This window comes from Asterias rubens, chromosome 1, assembly GCF_902459465.1.
Source record: "Asterias rubens chromosome 1, eAstRub1.3, whole genome shotgun sequence".
NCBI classification, from domain to species: domain Eukaryota; kingdom Metazoa; phylum Echinodermata; class Asteroidea; order Forcipulatida; family Asteriidae; genus Asterias; species Asterias rubens.
Window position 1 is genome coordinate 26139458 of NC_047062.1, and position 14270 is coordinate 26153727.

At 39.2% G+C, this 14270-nt stretch overlaps 1 protein-coding gene across 1 annotated transcript; it reads left to right on the forward strand.

The window, feature by feature from the left end:
* Positions 1-1282: 1282 nt before the first annotated feature.
* On the forward strand, positions 1283-13551 carry LOC117301140 (aarF domain-containing protein kinase 1-like). The gene is made up of 10 exons (XM_033785036.1): positions 1283-1396; positions 2586-2779; positions 3584-3667; positions 4608-4811; positions 6506-6664; positions 7961-8119; positions 8896-9012; positions 10056-10202; positions 10816-11013; positions 12087-13551. The coding sequence occupies exons 2-10, from the start codon at positions 2597-2599 to the stop codon at positions 12447-12449; spliced, it is 1614 nt and encodes a 537-aa protein (XP_033640927.1). The 5' UTR covers positions 1283-1396; positions 2586-2596; the 3' UTR covers positions 12450-13551.
* The last annotated feature ends 719 nt before the right edge of the window (positions 13552-14270 follow it).

Sequence of the window (14270 nt, forward strand, 5' to 3'; positions counted from 1 at the left end):
TGCCTACATCCTTCATTTCAATGTTAACCATGGAGATCCAAGTAATGGTATCGGGATGTTGCATGGACCTGGTAATACTTTTACTCGTACTCCCAACGTAGGCTAGGCCTATACGCATACTCGAGTAGGCCTGCTATTTGGATACCTATGTGTATTTGGTACCGGCAAGTTCTTGGTACCCGGCCAAAAAATAATAATAATAATAATAATAATAATAATAAGGGATCTGTGTAAGAAGTATGGTGTCAAAGTGCTTGCGAAATGGTACGACCATGTTCCGGAGAAAGTTGTAGAGACCGACCAGGTCAAGATCCTATGGGACTTTAACATTCAGACCGATCATGTTATACAACATAGGCGTCCGGATGTTGTGCTATTAGATAAGACGAAGAAGATGTGTCATCTCATTGACATAGCTGTGCCAGGTGATATAAGGGTAGCTTCGAAGGAGATGGAAAAGATCGAGAAGTACCAGGACCTGGCCAGGGAACTTCGTAAGATTTGGCAGGTAAAGGTAAAAGTAGTCCCCGTGGTGGTTGGAGCACTTGGCACCATTCCCAAAGCACTGGGGAAACATCTAGATGAAATAGGGACAAATGTGAGGGTAGATCTGTTACAGAAGGCAGCGCTTTTGGGAACAGCGAGGATCCTGAGAAAGACCCTTGAGATCTAAGGCTACGGGACGTAGCCCGACTCGAGGAGTTACCGGCAACCAGTAGAATAATCTTATTCGATTGTATATAGCTATCCAGACATATTAAGGGTTATGGGGGTAAAGTCTAACTGTTGAAGGATATCCTCATATATAATGATACAACTTATAATGATACAAAAAATTACTAAGCGTCAGTCAGTTGCATCGACCACTTTTCATTATTGATTTATTTTTCAAGAGTTTGGGTCTCCTAAAAAGTTCGTTACAACTGCCCTGAACTTTGTGCTGTTTTACAGTGTTTAAATGTTTTTACGGAAATGGTTAACACAAACTCAATAAGTCATCATTATTGTTGGGTATGATTACGTCACCAATAATTAAACGAGGAGAACGCATCTGTGAGGAACGAGATTCGCTCGTCCCCAGCGCCATGCTTTAGACAAGACTGGCCGCTGGGACCGAGCGAATAAAATGAGATTGAGGCCAGGGTAAAGTCAAAGGAGGGCGCTAGACATAGGAGTACATCAGAGCCGTATATTAGGCTCTGGAGTACATCACAGGAGGGCGCTATCTCCAATTGAGCCAAGAAGAAAAAAATTGCGTAAAAAAATTCGTAATCGTATCGTTGAGAGCAGACGACAGTAACAGGATGGGAAACGGATTGAAAAACATGCTTTAAATATTTAGCTCAAGTTATGTTTCTTTCTGAATGTATATATATGCGGTAACCCTTCTTCTGAGGTAAGAACAAAATTCAGTGGTTTTGGAGTTAATTAATTAAGGGCGGATAAATTGGTGGCGACGTGTGGAAAATTAAGCCTGAGTTAAGTCACATTTTGGTTGAGTAAACCATGTGATTTCTACCTCCATGATCATGCTATATAGTAGACCATTGTGTTAACTGGGCGCTGTATTTCTTTTTTCGTTATTTTGACATTAATAATAATATGATCATATGACCGATAATGTCAAAATTTGGAAAACAGGAATACAGCGCCACAGTTACTGGGTCTACCTCCATGCTTAAAGTTAAACTAACGTCGAAAAAAAATCCTACCTCCAGCTCCAGTCTACTTCTAAATATAAGTTCTAGAAAGTAGAAACTAATTGGCTCCGTGAGGAGCCTTCCCCTTATGTTTTATTTAAAAGTTTCCAGGAAGGACCTCCAGTCTTGATGAGTAATCTTTAATATAATATTGATTTCACATGTGTTGAAGAATGTAGTTCTGCCTTGTCTGAACTTTAGCCCTATAATATAAGGCCGTGTCCGAAACGACGACTTCGGCTACAGCTACGTCTAGATCAGCGCGTCTACCAGTGTTGAAGAATAGGCAGACGCGCGCGATCTAGCCGTAGCTGTAGCCGAAGTCGCCGTTTCGGACATGGCCTTAGGCACATGCTATGGACATGATGATGATGCCTGGACTCCAGGCTGGAGCTGGACAGCAGGGTTGCAATGTAAATGTGTGTTTCTAGACAAATGAGTTCACCTCCTGGAGAGAGAGAAGGCGTATTTAAGTAGTGCCAAGACTCTTCTTGTTTGGACTCAAATACAAAAATAGTTAAATAATAAAATACACTCTTGGCAACTTTGGATTCAAATACACTGGACTCCCTCCACTTCTCTTGTTGGCAAGAGAAATGGAGGGATCAGTCCGGTATAGGGGCTTACCCGCTATATGGTGGCCAGTAATCTCTGGCTTGCATTGGCTTGGGAACATTTGTAGGTGTACCAAGGCATGAATATGGCAACAGAGCTGGCCATTTGGTGCTTCTGGATCCTTAATTATAGTTTCTAGAAGAAATGTTCTGTATATAAAAATAACAAAAAATGTACTTTTTCTCTACTGGAGAAATAGTCGTTTTTCATATCAAAATGGAGCACAACAAATAAAATATTGACTGTTTTTCCCTTTTTTTTTCTCTCAAGAATTAGGTAGAATGGCATTGAGACGATTCCTGAAGCACTCTCAACGAAGCGGCTATGTCCTACCCATCTCAGTTGTATCAGTTGCCACTGTTGGTTCTTCAGGGATGTGGCTCAACTACAAGAACAACAGCAAGACTATCAAGTCCAACTGGTCATCGCTTGGTGCAGTCAGATTTGGAAGAGCATTTTTTAGTGTAAACATTTTGTTGTTGTTTTTCTTTTATTTTTGCCTAAGTATAAAGCCTTGTTTATACTTCCTGCGAATGTTTCGTGCGAAGAAAATTGTCTTTCATCACAATTGGAAGGGGAATGTGTACCGATTGTTATGTCATCAAAATTTGCTTCACCTTCGCATAAAGTATGAACCGGGCTTTATTCATTATTGTAAATAATGCAAAATGGATCTTGCAAACTATTTTTTTAGTTGACCTAGCCTTAATCCTCACAGTCTCAATTCCCTGATGATACCTTATTGGCATAAGTGAAAGTCTTAGGACTGGGGTCAGTGAGTCCAAAAAAACAATTGGTTATCACAGGGTCAAGGACTCGGGCATTCTAATCTTATCTAAGTCCAAGCATTTTGGTGTGGAGTGACATAGAAGAAGAGGATATTGGAGGATACTACACCCTAATCAGGTCTTGAAAAAAGACCATGGTGGCACCCACAGCAATCGCTGTGGGTGCCCTCACTGCCCTGTGTGCTTCTGATGTGTTGCCCTTTGCAAATTCGCAATGTAACTTGACATTGTCCTCATAGAATGCGTTTTCTTTTTGTCGTTATCGTTTTCGTTATCGCTGCAGTGTGACTCAGCCTTTAGAAGGAGTCAGATAATTTCTGTTTGAGCTAGAGAAATAAGAAATATAAATGTTAGGGTTTGTATTTAATACATACATTTCAACCCTTTCATCAGATTGTGTTTCCTTAAATGTAACTTAATATCTCAAAATATCTTTGTCTTAAATTTACCTCTTTGCCATTTTCTGTTTTATTTGAACAGGCTGCATTTGTGGCATTGGATTACAAATTCTCGTTGTTTGGTTTGGACAGGACAACGGAGAAGTACACAGAAGTTAAATCAAAGGTACCAACCGACTTGTGAATTGTTGTTTTTCATCACAGTAAAAGATACTCTCGTAATCCTGTTCAAAGGTCTCAAGAGAATACATTAATAACATGAGATTTGGGACTTGCCCATTGATCCATTTCACCTGAACTTGGTTTTCCGAGAGCATCAATAGTAATTATTTTGGCATTCCAAATTATAATGTGGGGGAGTGGCACTCTATACAAGCATTGACGTCCAAATCGTGAGTTTGACATTTTTGTTCCGGCTGAACTTGAGGTTTTTATGGGTCATGCCTTCCACGCCCCCTTACTGGCTTACTGGATTGATATTATGTGTAGTATATCACCCTTCTGCATCTCCCCATGATTTGCTCCTGATAGAACACATCTTCTACAGTCGATCACCTGCTGGCCAAGTACCCTGGGGCTGGTGCCGCCATCTTAGGAGAGTTTAACAAATTGGACACTGACGTAATATGTCGGCTTAGCGGTTTGAAGCAAGTTGTAAACATTTCTACCAGGTGTCAAGCCTAAATGTAATAAATAGAGTATGGGGCCTTTTAAAAGAAGCAGAAGCTTGTAAAAAACAGACGGACATGCAAACAAAAGGACAGACGAACATCTGAAATGATGACTTCTCTGACACATGATAGATCAGAGGAAACACAATGAGCTCATAATAAGAGTAACTATAAACATAAATATATGAATAGGAAACTTGCAGGTACAACCATGTGTAAAATCTCTTTCGAGGGAGTGTTGGCTCTGAGAAGTGGTGGTTTGGTCTCGACGTTTCGAACAGTTTACTCTGCTCGTCTGCAAGAGAGATCATGATAAGCGACAAGATGGCAGAACAGTTCAAGCAAAAGCAATACCAACTAATTATGTAACAATGTACGCAATGTATTTGTATTAGTCTGTTGATGTAGATTTTTTTTTTTTGGCTCTCTTACAAGGTTCATCTACGGTGTGCTAAGAGGTTGTACAATCTGTGCTGCAACAATGGGGGCGTCTTCATCAAGGCAGGCCAGCATGTAGGTGCACTGGATTATCTGCTTCCTACAGAGTACGTCGAGACAATGAAGGTGCTCCACAACGACGCCCCCTGCAGCGAGCTTGAAGATATTAAAAAGGTTGTGGAGGAGGATCTAGGTTCAAAGGTAAACATCTCTGAAGCAAAGTCTATCAAAATTGTCAAAGAAAGTATTAATTACAAGTCAAGTTTACCATCTGCACTCCAGTTAACCCCTTCAACACTGAAACCCAGCCAATGCTACATGAGCTCGCACACACACAAAAGAGTCTAGCATTCTCAAGAAGACAATCGGAGCACTCTGATTGAAACATCAAGCAGAAACCGGCTCTTCCCAGAGCCACCACTTACTCAAAAAAGGAATGATGTCACAATTATTGTGAATGGTTTATTCAAATTTACAAAGTTTTTTACAGAGTAAAAAAAAAATGGAATAAACAATAAACAGGCAAAATCTATACAATAAAATTGTATTCAAACTCGGTTCTTATCAAGCCATTTTGAGATATGGTGGACACAATACTACAACACAATATGGATTGGGTCAATCTGTCTGTATACACCCAAACCAAATAGTGCACTCCTATAGTGTCAACCATACCTCAAAAAGGCTAATTTTGTGCATCTTCTTTCTCTAAAGGATTATTTGTGTTTTAACCTACTCAGCCTCTGGTCCCACCACTGCCAGCCGGTTTCACACCAAACACGGCCGTGCGAAACTTTGGTAAACTTTCCCAATATTTAGACATGTTGCAAAACCAGACATAAATTCTTTTAGCTTTTGATTTTCTCAGATTTTGTTTGCAAAGGCCAGTTACATTTTTGCACTGGAGATTAAAAAAAGGTTAAATTTGGAAAGATGAATAACTCTCCTTTTGCAAAGTCTGTCAGTGTGACTTGTTGATGGTCTTAAAGGTGTTCACATATCTGACACCTTTCAATGCAGGCAGGTACAGGGTTATTATAAGTTACTGTATCACACAAGCGCGAGTGAAATACGGAAAAATGTAGTGCTTCTGAGTCCCATATCCAATGAGGCCTACGAGGCAGACGCGCTATTTTTGGGGGTATTCTACGAGCTACATGTTATAACGATTTTATTTTCCAGTCTCACATGCAAGGCGCCAAGCTTTAAATTTCAGATTGATATTTTGCGACGAACAGCATGCACGCGCAAAGTTTAGAATGTAATTTTTGCACTGTTCGTAAGCGGAGCGTGACGCATTAAAACTCACAATACACACTGTGCAATATTAAAACTGGAAGTAGGTTATAGCTTTTTAAACCACCCTCAAGTTCTAACATCTGATTGGTGGTTTAGCACGTACTGGAAGATAAATTGATAAAATGTCCCTAAACTTCTTAAAGACACTGGTCACTATTGGTAACAATTCAAAATAACTGTTAGCATAAAAAAACTCACAATGGAGAGCTGTTGATAGTATAAAATATTGTGAGAAACAGCTCCCTCTGAAGTAACATTGGTTTTATGAAGAGGTAGTTTCTCACTCAAATAATAAAAGAGACTTCAGCTGAAGTCTTTTATAGGCATCTGAAAGCACACAAATTTGTGCAACAATGGTATTTTTTCTTTCATTGAATACTTTCTAGCAACTGCAATGACCAATTGAGTCAAAATTTTCACAGATTTGTTACTATATGCATATGATGGGATACACTGGTCTTTGAAAATTACCAACAATGTCCAGTGCCTTTAAATCATTCTCAACACAGTTTTATTTATCATTTTTTATGTTGGTGACGACCTCAGGTGAGCTGGATCAATTGATAAGATAATTTGTGTTTTTTTTTACTGTTCAGGCAAATGAAATGTTCGTGGGGTTCTCTGAGAAGCCAGTGGGAACGGCTTCACTAGCTCAAGTACATCATGCTACACTGAAGGACGGGAGGTCTGTGGCAGTCAAAGTTCAACATCCCTACGTCAAGGCTTACTCTGACGTTGATATGAAGACAATTGATGTAAGTTTTATTCCTTTTCATGACTTCATGAAAACAAATACAGTGGACTCTTATTAATTCCAGTTTAGCTTCCTACATGAGCTGTTTAGGGATTACTAACTCAAGACTCAATACTGTTTTCCTCGTATTATCCGAACCTTTAATCGCAGGACAAGATCAATACAGATCAATATGCAAATGTACACACACGTCATAGTGCATGTACTACACACGTATGTACAAGTATATGCTAAAACGGAGCAAAGCGCTTCCTAGTTCAGATCTTCTGAGCATCCTGTACTCAAAAATATCAAAGATAAATCCATCTTTACTGACTAATTAATTATGAAATTGTTATAATGTTGTATTACTTAAAACAAAAATCATACCAAAGCGATGTCAATGTGACCATGATGTGACAAATTCAGTAAGTACTGAATTTGTCACATCATGGTCACATTGACGTTGTGGTTGGCTGCATAGGCGCTAAGCAGTACTGCTTAGCGCCTATGCAGCCAACCACGACAGAAATACTGGGCAAACCTATTCCCTGAAGAAAAGTAGACTGGGTTATTATGCATGAATTTCCGAGTTTGGCCACAAAAGCTTGAAAAGTTTACATCCTTTCCAGTGAGAGAGTATAATATTTACAATTAATTACTTGAGTCAGTAAACTTAATCGATGAACAGTTCCTTTGGAACAAAATAATACATGGAGATAACAGGTGTAAGTTGCCTCTTTCTTCAATAGAGCATTCCTCTACTGCGTGCATTACACACATGACACACGCATGACATAGGACCTTCGGCTTAACATCCCAACCATGGTTAAATGTTTCGCTCAAGTGCCTTTTGCGGGACTTGAACTCACACTCTGACAATGCCAGAACTTGAGTCAAGTGCACCAGACCGCTTTAGCCACAACACTCAACTAAATGAATGCGCCACATTTTTTACCGCGTGAGGCACTCTCAAACATATTTGTATCACTTTCGGGGGGGTATATTCATTCATACCCAAAACATTCATTAGAGACTGGGAAACATTACCACAACAGTCATTATATCCATCACAAACAATAAGACCTTAAGATGAGCCACTTCAACCCAACTCTAAAGCAACTTAAAACTCCGGTGCAACAAAAGTCACAGAACGCCTATTAAAACTGCTGGACAAATCGCGTATACCCCCGGAAGTGATACAATTACTATTGAGAGTGCCCTCAGGCGGTCAAAAATACAACGCAATCAGTAATCTTTCAATCTATAAACTTCACATCAACAGACCGATTTCAATTTATTTTCTTTTGATTTCAAGTTTCTACTACGGACAGCATCCAGGATCTTTCCAGAGTTTGAGTTGCTTTGGCTGAGTGAAGAGATGCAGGAGAAATTACCGATTGAGCTGGACTTTCTTCAAGAGGGACGTAGTGCAGAGAAAGCTTCCAAACTCCTTGGACATTTCAAGTTCCTAAAGGTAACCAATGCGCCTTATTTTTGACCGCGCGAGGGCGCTATAAATAGTATTTTTACCACTTCTGCGGGTATACGTGATTCGCCCTGCAAAGTTTCAATAGGCGTTCTGTCACTTTTGTTGCGCCGTAGTTTCAATATGCTTTAGAGGTGGATTATAACGGCTCCTTCAAAAGTCTTAGATGTCTGTGGTGGTGATGTGTTCCAATCTTTAATACCCCGAAAGTGATTGAGAGCGCCCTCACACGGTCAAAAATATGGCCCAATGTTTTTTTGTCACATCGTCTTACTGGATGACTACAATGTAAAAGATCTGTAGCGCGTCATTATCTCCACTGTTCAAATGAATGCAAAAAGTTAATTATTTGTTTTATATGGAAGTCAAGTCCCTCTATGTCATATGATTGTAGGATAAAACCATGAGAATGAACAGAAGGTACAATATTGTGTTCTGACATCCAGTATGATGGTTGTTTGTACTGCTGTGTGTAACATATGGTGTGTGTAGCTTGCAATATTCATTTGGGTTTTACCCATAATATACACCAATGTATGTGAGCACTGTATACTCAGTACTTTCCTGAGATCTGTGAAAAAAATCACAGGCCCTGACCTTTGCAATTCTAGAGCAGTGACATAGTTGCAACTAGACCACCGAAATTACCTGGGAGCTAGAGGCAGTTGGATAGCGGCTTGCAATAGTTAAAAAGGATGGGACGAACTATATTGTCAGTGAGCTTTCAGATTGAAACTAATTAATTCAATTGTTCACTCATTAAGATTCCAAAGGTACACTGGGATTTGTCTTCAACTAGAGTGTTAACAATGGAGTATTGTGAGGGAGGAAGGGTAGACGATGCCAAATACATGAAGCAACATGGAATCAATGTCAACAAGGTAAGTAAAGGAACTAAGCCTGGGCAGCTAGTGCGACTAGTTTCGTATTCATGACTATTGGTTGCTTAGTCGGGTTGCTACTACCGTTTTTCAACTACTCGGTTAATCATGCTGCCACGGCTACTACAAAAATAGTCGCAACTACTTCAAAAATAGTTGTGACTACCTGTTAGATGAACCAATTGTGTCGCTCACGACTATTCACGACAACATAATTTACTTACGAAACACAATCAGACATCAGTGACCCAATCTTCTAAGTGCTCTGCCAGCAACTGTTTTTTTTAAGCAAAAACCAATTATGTAATGATCCCTTAAAGGCAAAGTATACCTTCATTTTTTTTTAACCGTTTGGTTGTTTGAATTCTGTATAAATGTAGATGTGTACAATAAAACTAACCTGTGAAAATTAAATTGAGATACTGCATGAAATCAGGAGCGCATCTGTCCATGCAAGAACGGTTCTCAGATTCAGATTCTGGGGCCTATAAACTTGTACTTTGTTTGATATAGTAGCCATATTTTTTTTGAAGCAAAATGCTTTGTACTATCACTGTAGCTTTTTTAAACTAAAAGTTTTAGTTTCCATTAATGTTAAGAGTGATTACCAAACCATCCCTTTAAGTCAAGAAGCGTTAAATAAAATCATATTTTTTGTTCCCAATGCAGATACTTCATTAATTGCGCCAGGAGCGTCACTGAGTGACGGACATGTACGCTATATAAGAAGCCAAAATTGTTATTATTATTAATGATTAGGGGTACCAACAATTTTCAACTGATGGGTGTTTGTTTTGGGGTTCAATGAGCGCACCTGTTTGGGGCTCTATTTCGCCTATAAGCCATTGTAAGCTTTGCTTCTTAGTGAGCTCCCCTGCAATTTCCCAAAAGTGAATTTTTGTAACACGTACATATTATTGCCTGTATTAGAGTTTTTACTGTGGAAACAAACATGAGACCTTGAAACTATGAATTTTTCTGTTGCTTTTCTCTTAAACATTTAACATTTCCTGTACACCCTTTTTTCTATCCTTTGTTTGTAGGTGACTCAAGATTTGGGCAAGATGTACAGTGAGATGATATTTGTGCATGGTTTTGTGCATTGTGATCCACATCCTGGCAACGTCCTTGTAAGAAAGACTCCTCAAGACAAGCATGAGATTGTTCTCTTAGATCACGGCCTCTATCAGGTGAGAACCCTTTCTCTTCTCACAAGAGTTTATTCATGTAACAGATTCTGTCTCTGGAAAACGAAGTAGAGACATAGAAAAGTGCAAAACACAATTTCAGGGTAAATGTTACAAGGCCTGGGCGACTCAAGTGCCAAGGGTCGTAGTCTTGACTTAGATCATTAGTTGACTACCGTTTTTCCAACTACTTGGATAATTGTGCTGTCGCGACTACTACAAACAATATTGTGCAATTCTTTCATTATTTTCTTGCAACTTCGCTGACCAATTTAGCCCAAATTTGTTATACAAATTTGTTATGCATATGTTGGGATGCACCAAGGGAGAGTACTGGTCTAAGACAAACGTGTCCAGCTCACGATTTCACAAAACTCTTTCTTACTTAGGATTAATCTTATGACTTAGGATGAGTCCCAACCCTGCACTGTAGCATGTAGACCTTAAATCCTAAAACTCGAGATAAGACGAGTCCTAACTCTTTGTGAAATCGAAGGCAGCGCCTTTAAGGTGTAGGGGGGCGGTGCTGAAGAAGTGTACAGTTTTTATGCTTGTGAGTTGTCAATAATTTTGAACGGCCCCCTAAATAATGTTATTTGAAATTTCTCTGTTCTAGGATTTAACAGATGAGTTCCGGATAAATTATGCCAATTTTTGGCAGTCGATTATGGCAGCTGATATAGATGGGATCAAGAAGTACAGCACAGCATTGGGTGCTGGGGACATGTACGGATTGTTTGCCTGCATGCTGACTGCCAGAAGCTGGGACACGGTCACAACAGGAATTGACAAGGTTGCCCAAACTGCAGAAGAGGTACAAATCTAGAGTTTGAAAATGCAATACTGAAACATCTTTCTTTAAAGGTAGCAGTGTGCTGTGATATCATATAGAATTGTCTAGGGGGGGAGGGGATTGATACTGGTATGATTAACTTTAAAATGAGTGAACTTTTATATTGGTGTGTCGTGGGGATAAAAGCATCGAACTTCAGCTTTGCTGTTTCTGATCTGTGGAGTTTGGGTTTGAGTCCCGGTCGTGACACTTTTGTCCTTAAGCTTGCCACTTAACCCTTATTGTTTTATCTTCAGGGCGAGACCTAAAACCTCAGGTCATGTGTAATGTGGAAACGCACATGAAATAAGCCAATGACTCATCAAAATTAAAGGGTTTCTTCCCAGTGTTTCTTGATTGATCAGCAGCACTTTGCGCCACAGAACCTTGTAAACCATTACATACTTTAAAGCCATTGGACCCTTTCGGTAAACAGTATTGTCCAAGGCCCACACTTCGTGTATCACAACTTCTATATCAAATAACAAACCTGTGAAAATTTAGGCTCAATTGTTCATCGGAGTCGGGAAATAATAACGGGAAAACCCACCCTTGTTTCCGCGCGTTTCGCTGTGTCATGACATGTGATTTAAATAAATCAGTAATTCTCGCTATCGAGAATTTATATTGTTTTACTGTTTTCTCAAAAAGTAAAGAATTTCATGGAGTAATATTTCAAGAGAAGTCTTTCACCACTACCTTCTGTAAACCCTGTAAGTTATTTGTAAATCTGTGAACTTTTAATTTTTTTTCTATACCGAAAGGGTCCAATGGCTTTAAGGTGGTCTCCAAGGAGTTGGAGAGTGAGAGAAATCTTAACCGGTTTTCTTATAACTATGAGATTATTAATGGTTTATTTATTCCACAATATTTAAAAAAAGACACTGGCAGTTAAAAACTGAATTGCTGTCTTAAATTTACCTTTTTACAGTGAATACAATAAAAAGATAGATAAATATAATTCGACTATACAACACAGAAAACATTAAGTTGCACAAATGACACAAGACCTCTAATATAATGAGATGATTCATAGCAACATTCTCATTATACAGCAAGAAGAGATCCAGAAGAACGTTTCCATGTACATCCCGGAGATCTCCAGCATCCTCAACAGCATCCCTCGCCAGATGTTACTTCTCCTCAAGACGAATGATCTGCTCCGCAGCATCGAATTCGCCCTACACAGTCAAAAGAGCGCCAGCTCCTTCATAAGCATGTCCAAGTGCTGCGTGCGTGCTCTGGGTGAGAATGAACGCAGGCAGTGCAATGGTTGGTTCTGTAGCTTGAAGGTAGGAATACGACAGCAGGCTCGGCTCTTAGCTATCAGTGTTTATGAGGTATACACGTGGCTTATCACAACAGCTGTGTATCGATGGATATCAAGGAGGACACTGATGTCACAAATCATCTCGTGAGAGTCGATAGGTTGGAGTCGAGATTTGTTGCTCTTCAATAAAGCTGTGCAGAATTACTACAAATCTTTCAACGTCAATGCCACTGAGAACTGTATGTATTGAGGCATTATTGAGGTAGCCATACACATTTGGTTTGTGAAAATACCATGTTAATTCTAGTCAATAATATCATGGCATTACGATCCTTTCTACTTTAATAGTCTGATTTGTAATTCGTTTGCCCTTGGAAAAATTTAGAAAAAGTTCTGACTAAATAGATCATCTATTAAAGTCTGCACCATATGAACATGTAGTTCAGCCCTTGAGCTCCAAATCGTTTTCCTGCTTTTTTTCAATGAGCAAATATCATGCCTGATTATCGCATGGTGTTACCGCAAACCAAATGTGGACTGGGCAATCCTGACAGCAAAAGATAATCAATAGTCAAGTGGCAGGCAGACTCTGTGCACCTTATGAATTGACCCTTCCCATGAAATATGTCAATTACATTCACGCATAGGTACAGACCCTACTGGTTGGCAAATGCCATATGGTTGCGCACCAAGCAGACGCGCTATCTCATCTGCCTCATGCAGCCATTAACCGTGTACAAAACAGCAGGATGTTCCCTCATTTTGCCAAACAAAATGTAGTGTGCACGCGTTATGTGCAGTTTACATAGTTTCATGGGAACGGTCTATTGTTGCATCATGTAACCATCATAAGAAGTGAAACAATGATGAAAAATGGCAAGGTACGCGCGACGCACAGGATGGGCAGATGAGCTACCTTCTTTTAATCTCTATCAGGGGGCTCACTTCTCAAAGAGTTCATTTGCATAAGGACAAAGAAATTAGTGTCGGCAGGTCAGTAATTTTAAACATTTTGTTTTTACTTTATATTTTTTATTGTGTACTTGGATGAACTGGGCCTAATTTTATAGAGCTGCGAGTCCAAGCTGCCTTAATAATAATAAGGGGTGGGTTTTGTAATAGAGGAGATGTAAGCAAAGTTAATCAGGCTCTAGGCTGCAAAAAGAAGAGGTATGACAATTAAAGGCAGTGGACACTATTTGTAATTACTCAAAATAATTATTAGCATTAAAGGAACACGTTGCCTTGGATCGGACAAGTTGGTCTATTAAAAGTGTTTGAAACCGTTTGTTATGAAATGCATATGGTTATAAAGATATTTTAAAAGTAGAATATAATGATCCACACAAGTATCACTCGAAATTTCGTGGTTTTCCTTTTACGTCACGAAGTATCACGGTTGGCCATTTATTTGAGTAAAAAAAATTGACTTCCATAAATGGCCAAACGTGTTAGTCGACAGGGTAAAAAGAAAACCACGCAATTTCGAGGCATATTGTGTAGATTATTGTATTCTACTTTTACAATATCTTTCTAACCATACATTTCTAAAAATATGCATTTTACAACAAACTGCTTTTCAAAGACCAACTCGACCGATCCAAGGCAACGTGTTCCTTTAAACCTAACTTGGTGACAGTAATGGGGAGAGGTTGATAGTATAAAACATTGTGAGAAATGGCTCACTCTGAAGTAACGTAGTTTACAAGAAAGAAGTAATTTCCCACGAATTTGATTTGAGACCTCAGATTTAGAACTAGAGGTCTCGAAATCAAGCATCTGAAAGTACACAACTTAGTGTGCCAAGGTAGTTTTTTCTTTCATTATTATCTTGCAACTTCAACGACCGATTGAACTCAAATTTTCACAGGTTTGTTATTTTATGCATATGTGGAGATACACCAACTGTGAAGACTAGTCTTTGACACTTACCAATAGTGTCCACTGTCTTTAAGGTGCTATTTATGTT

Coding starts and splice junctions, on each gene's coding strand:
- LOC117301140 (XM_033785036.1), top strand. CDS start 2,597: ATGGCATTGAGACGATTCCTGAAGCACTCTCAACGAAGCGGCTATGTC. Junction 3,668..4,607: donor ACACAGAAGTTAAATCAAAG/GTACCAACCGAC, acceptor CTCTCTTACAAG/GTTCATCTACGGTGTGCTAA. Junction 4,812..6,505: donor AGGAGGATCTAGGTTCAAAG/GTAAACATCTCT, acceptor TTTACTGTTCAG/GCAAATGAAATGTTCGTGGG.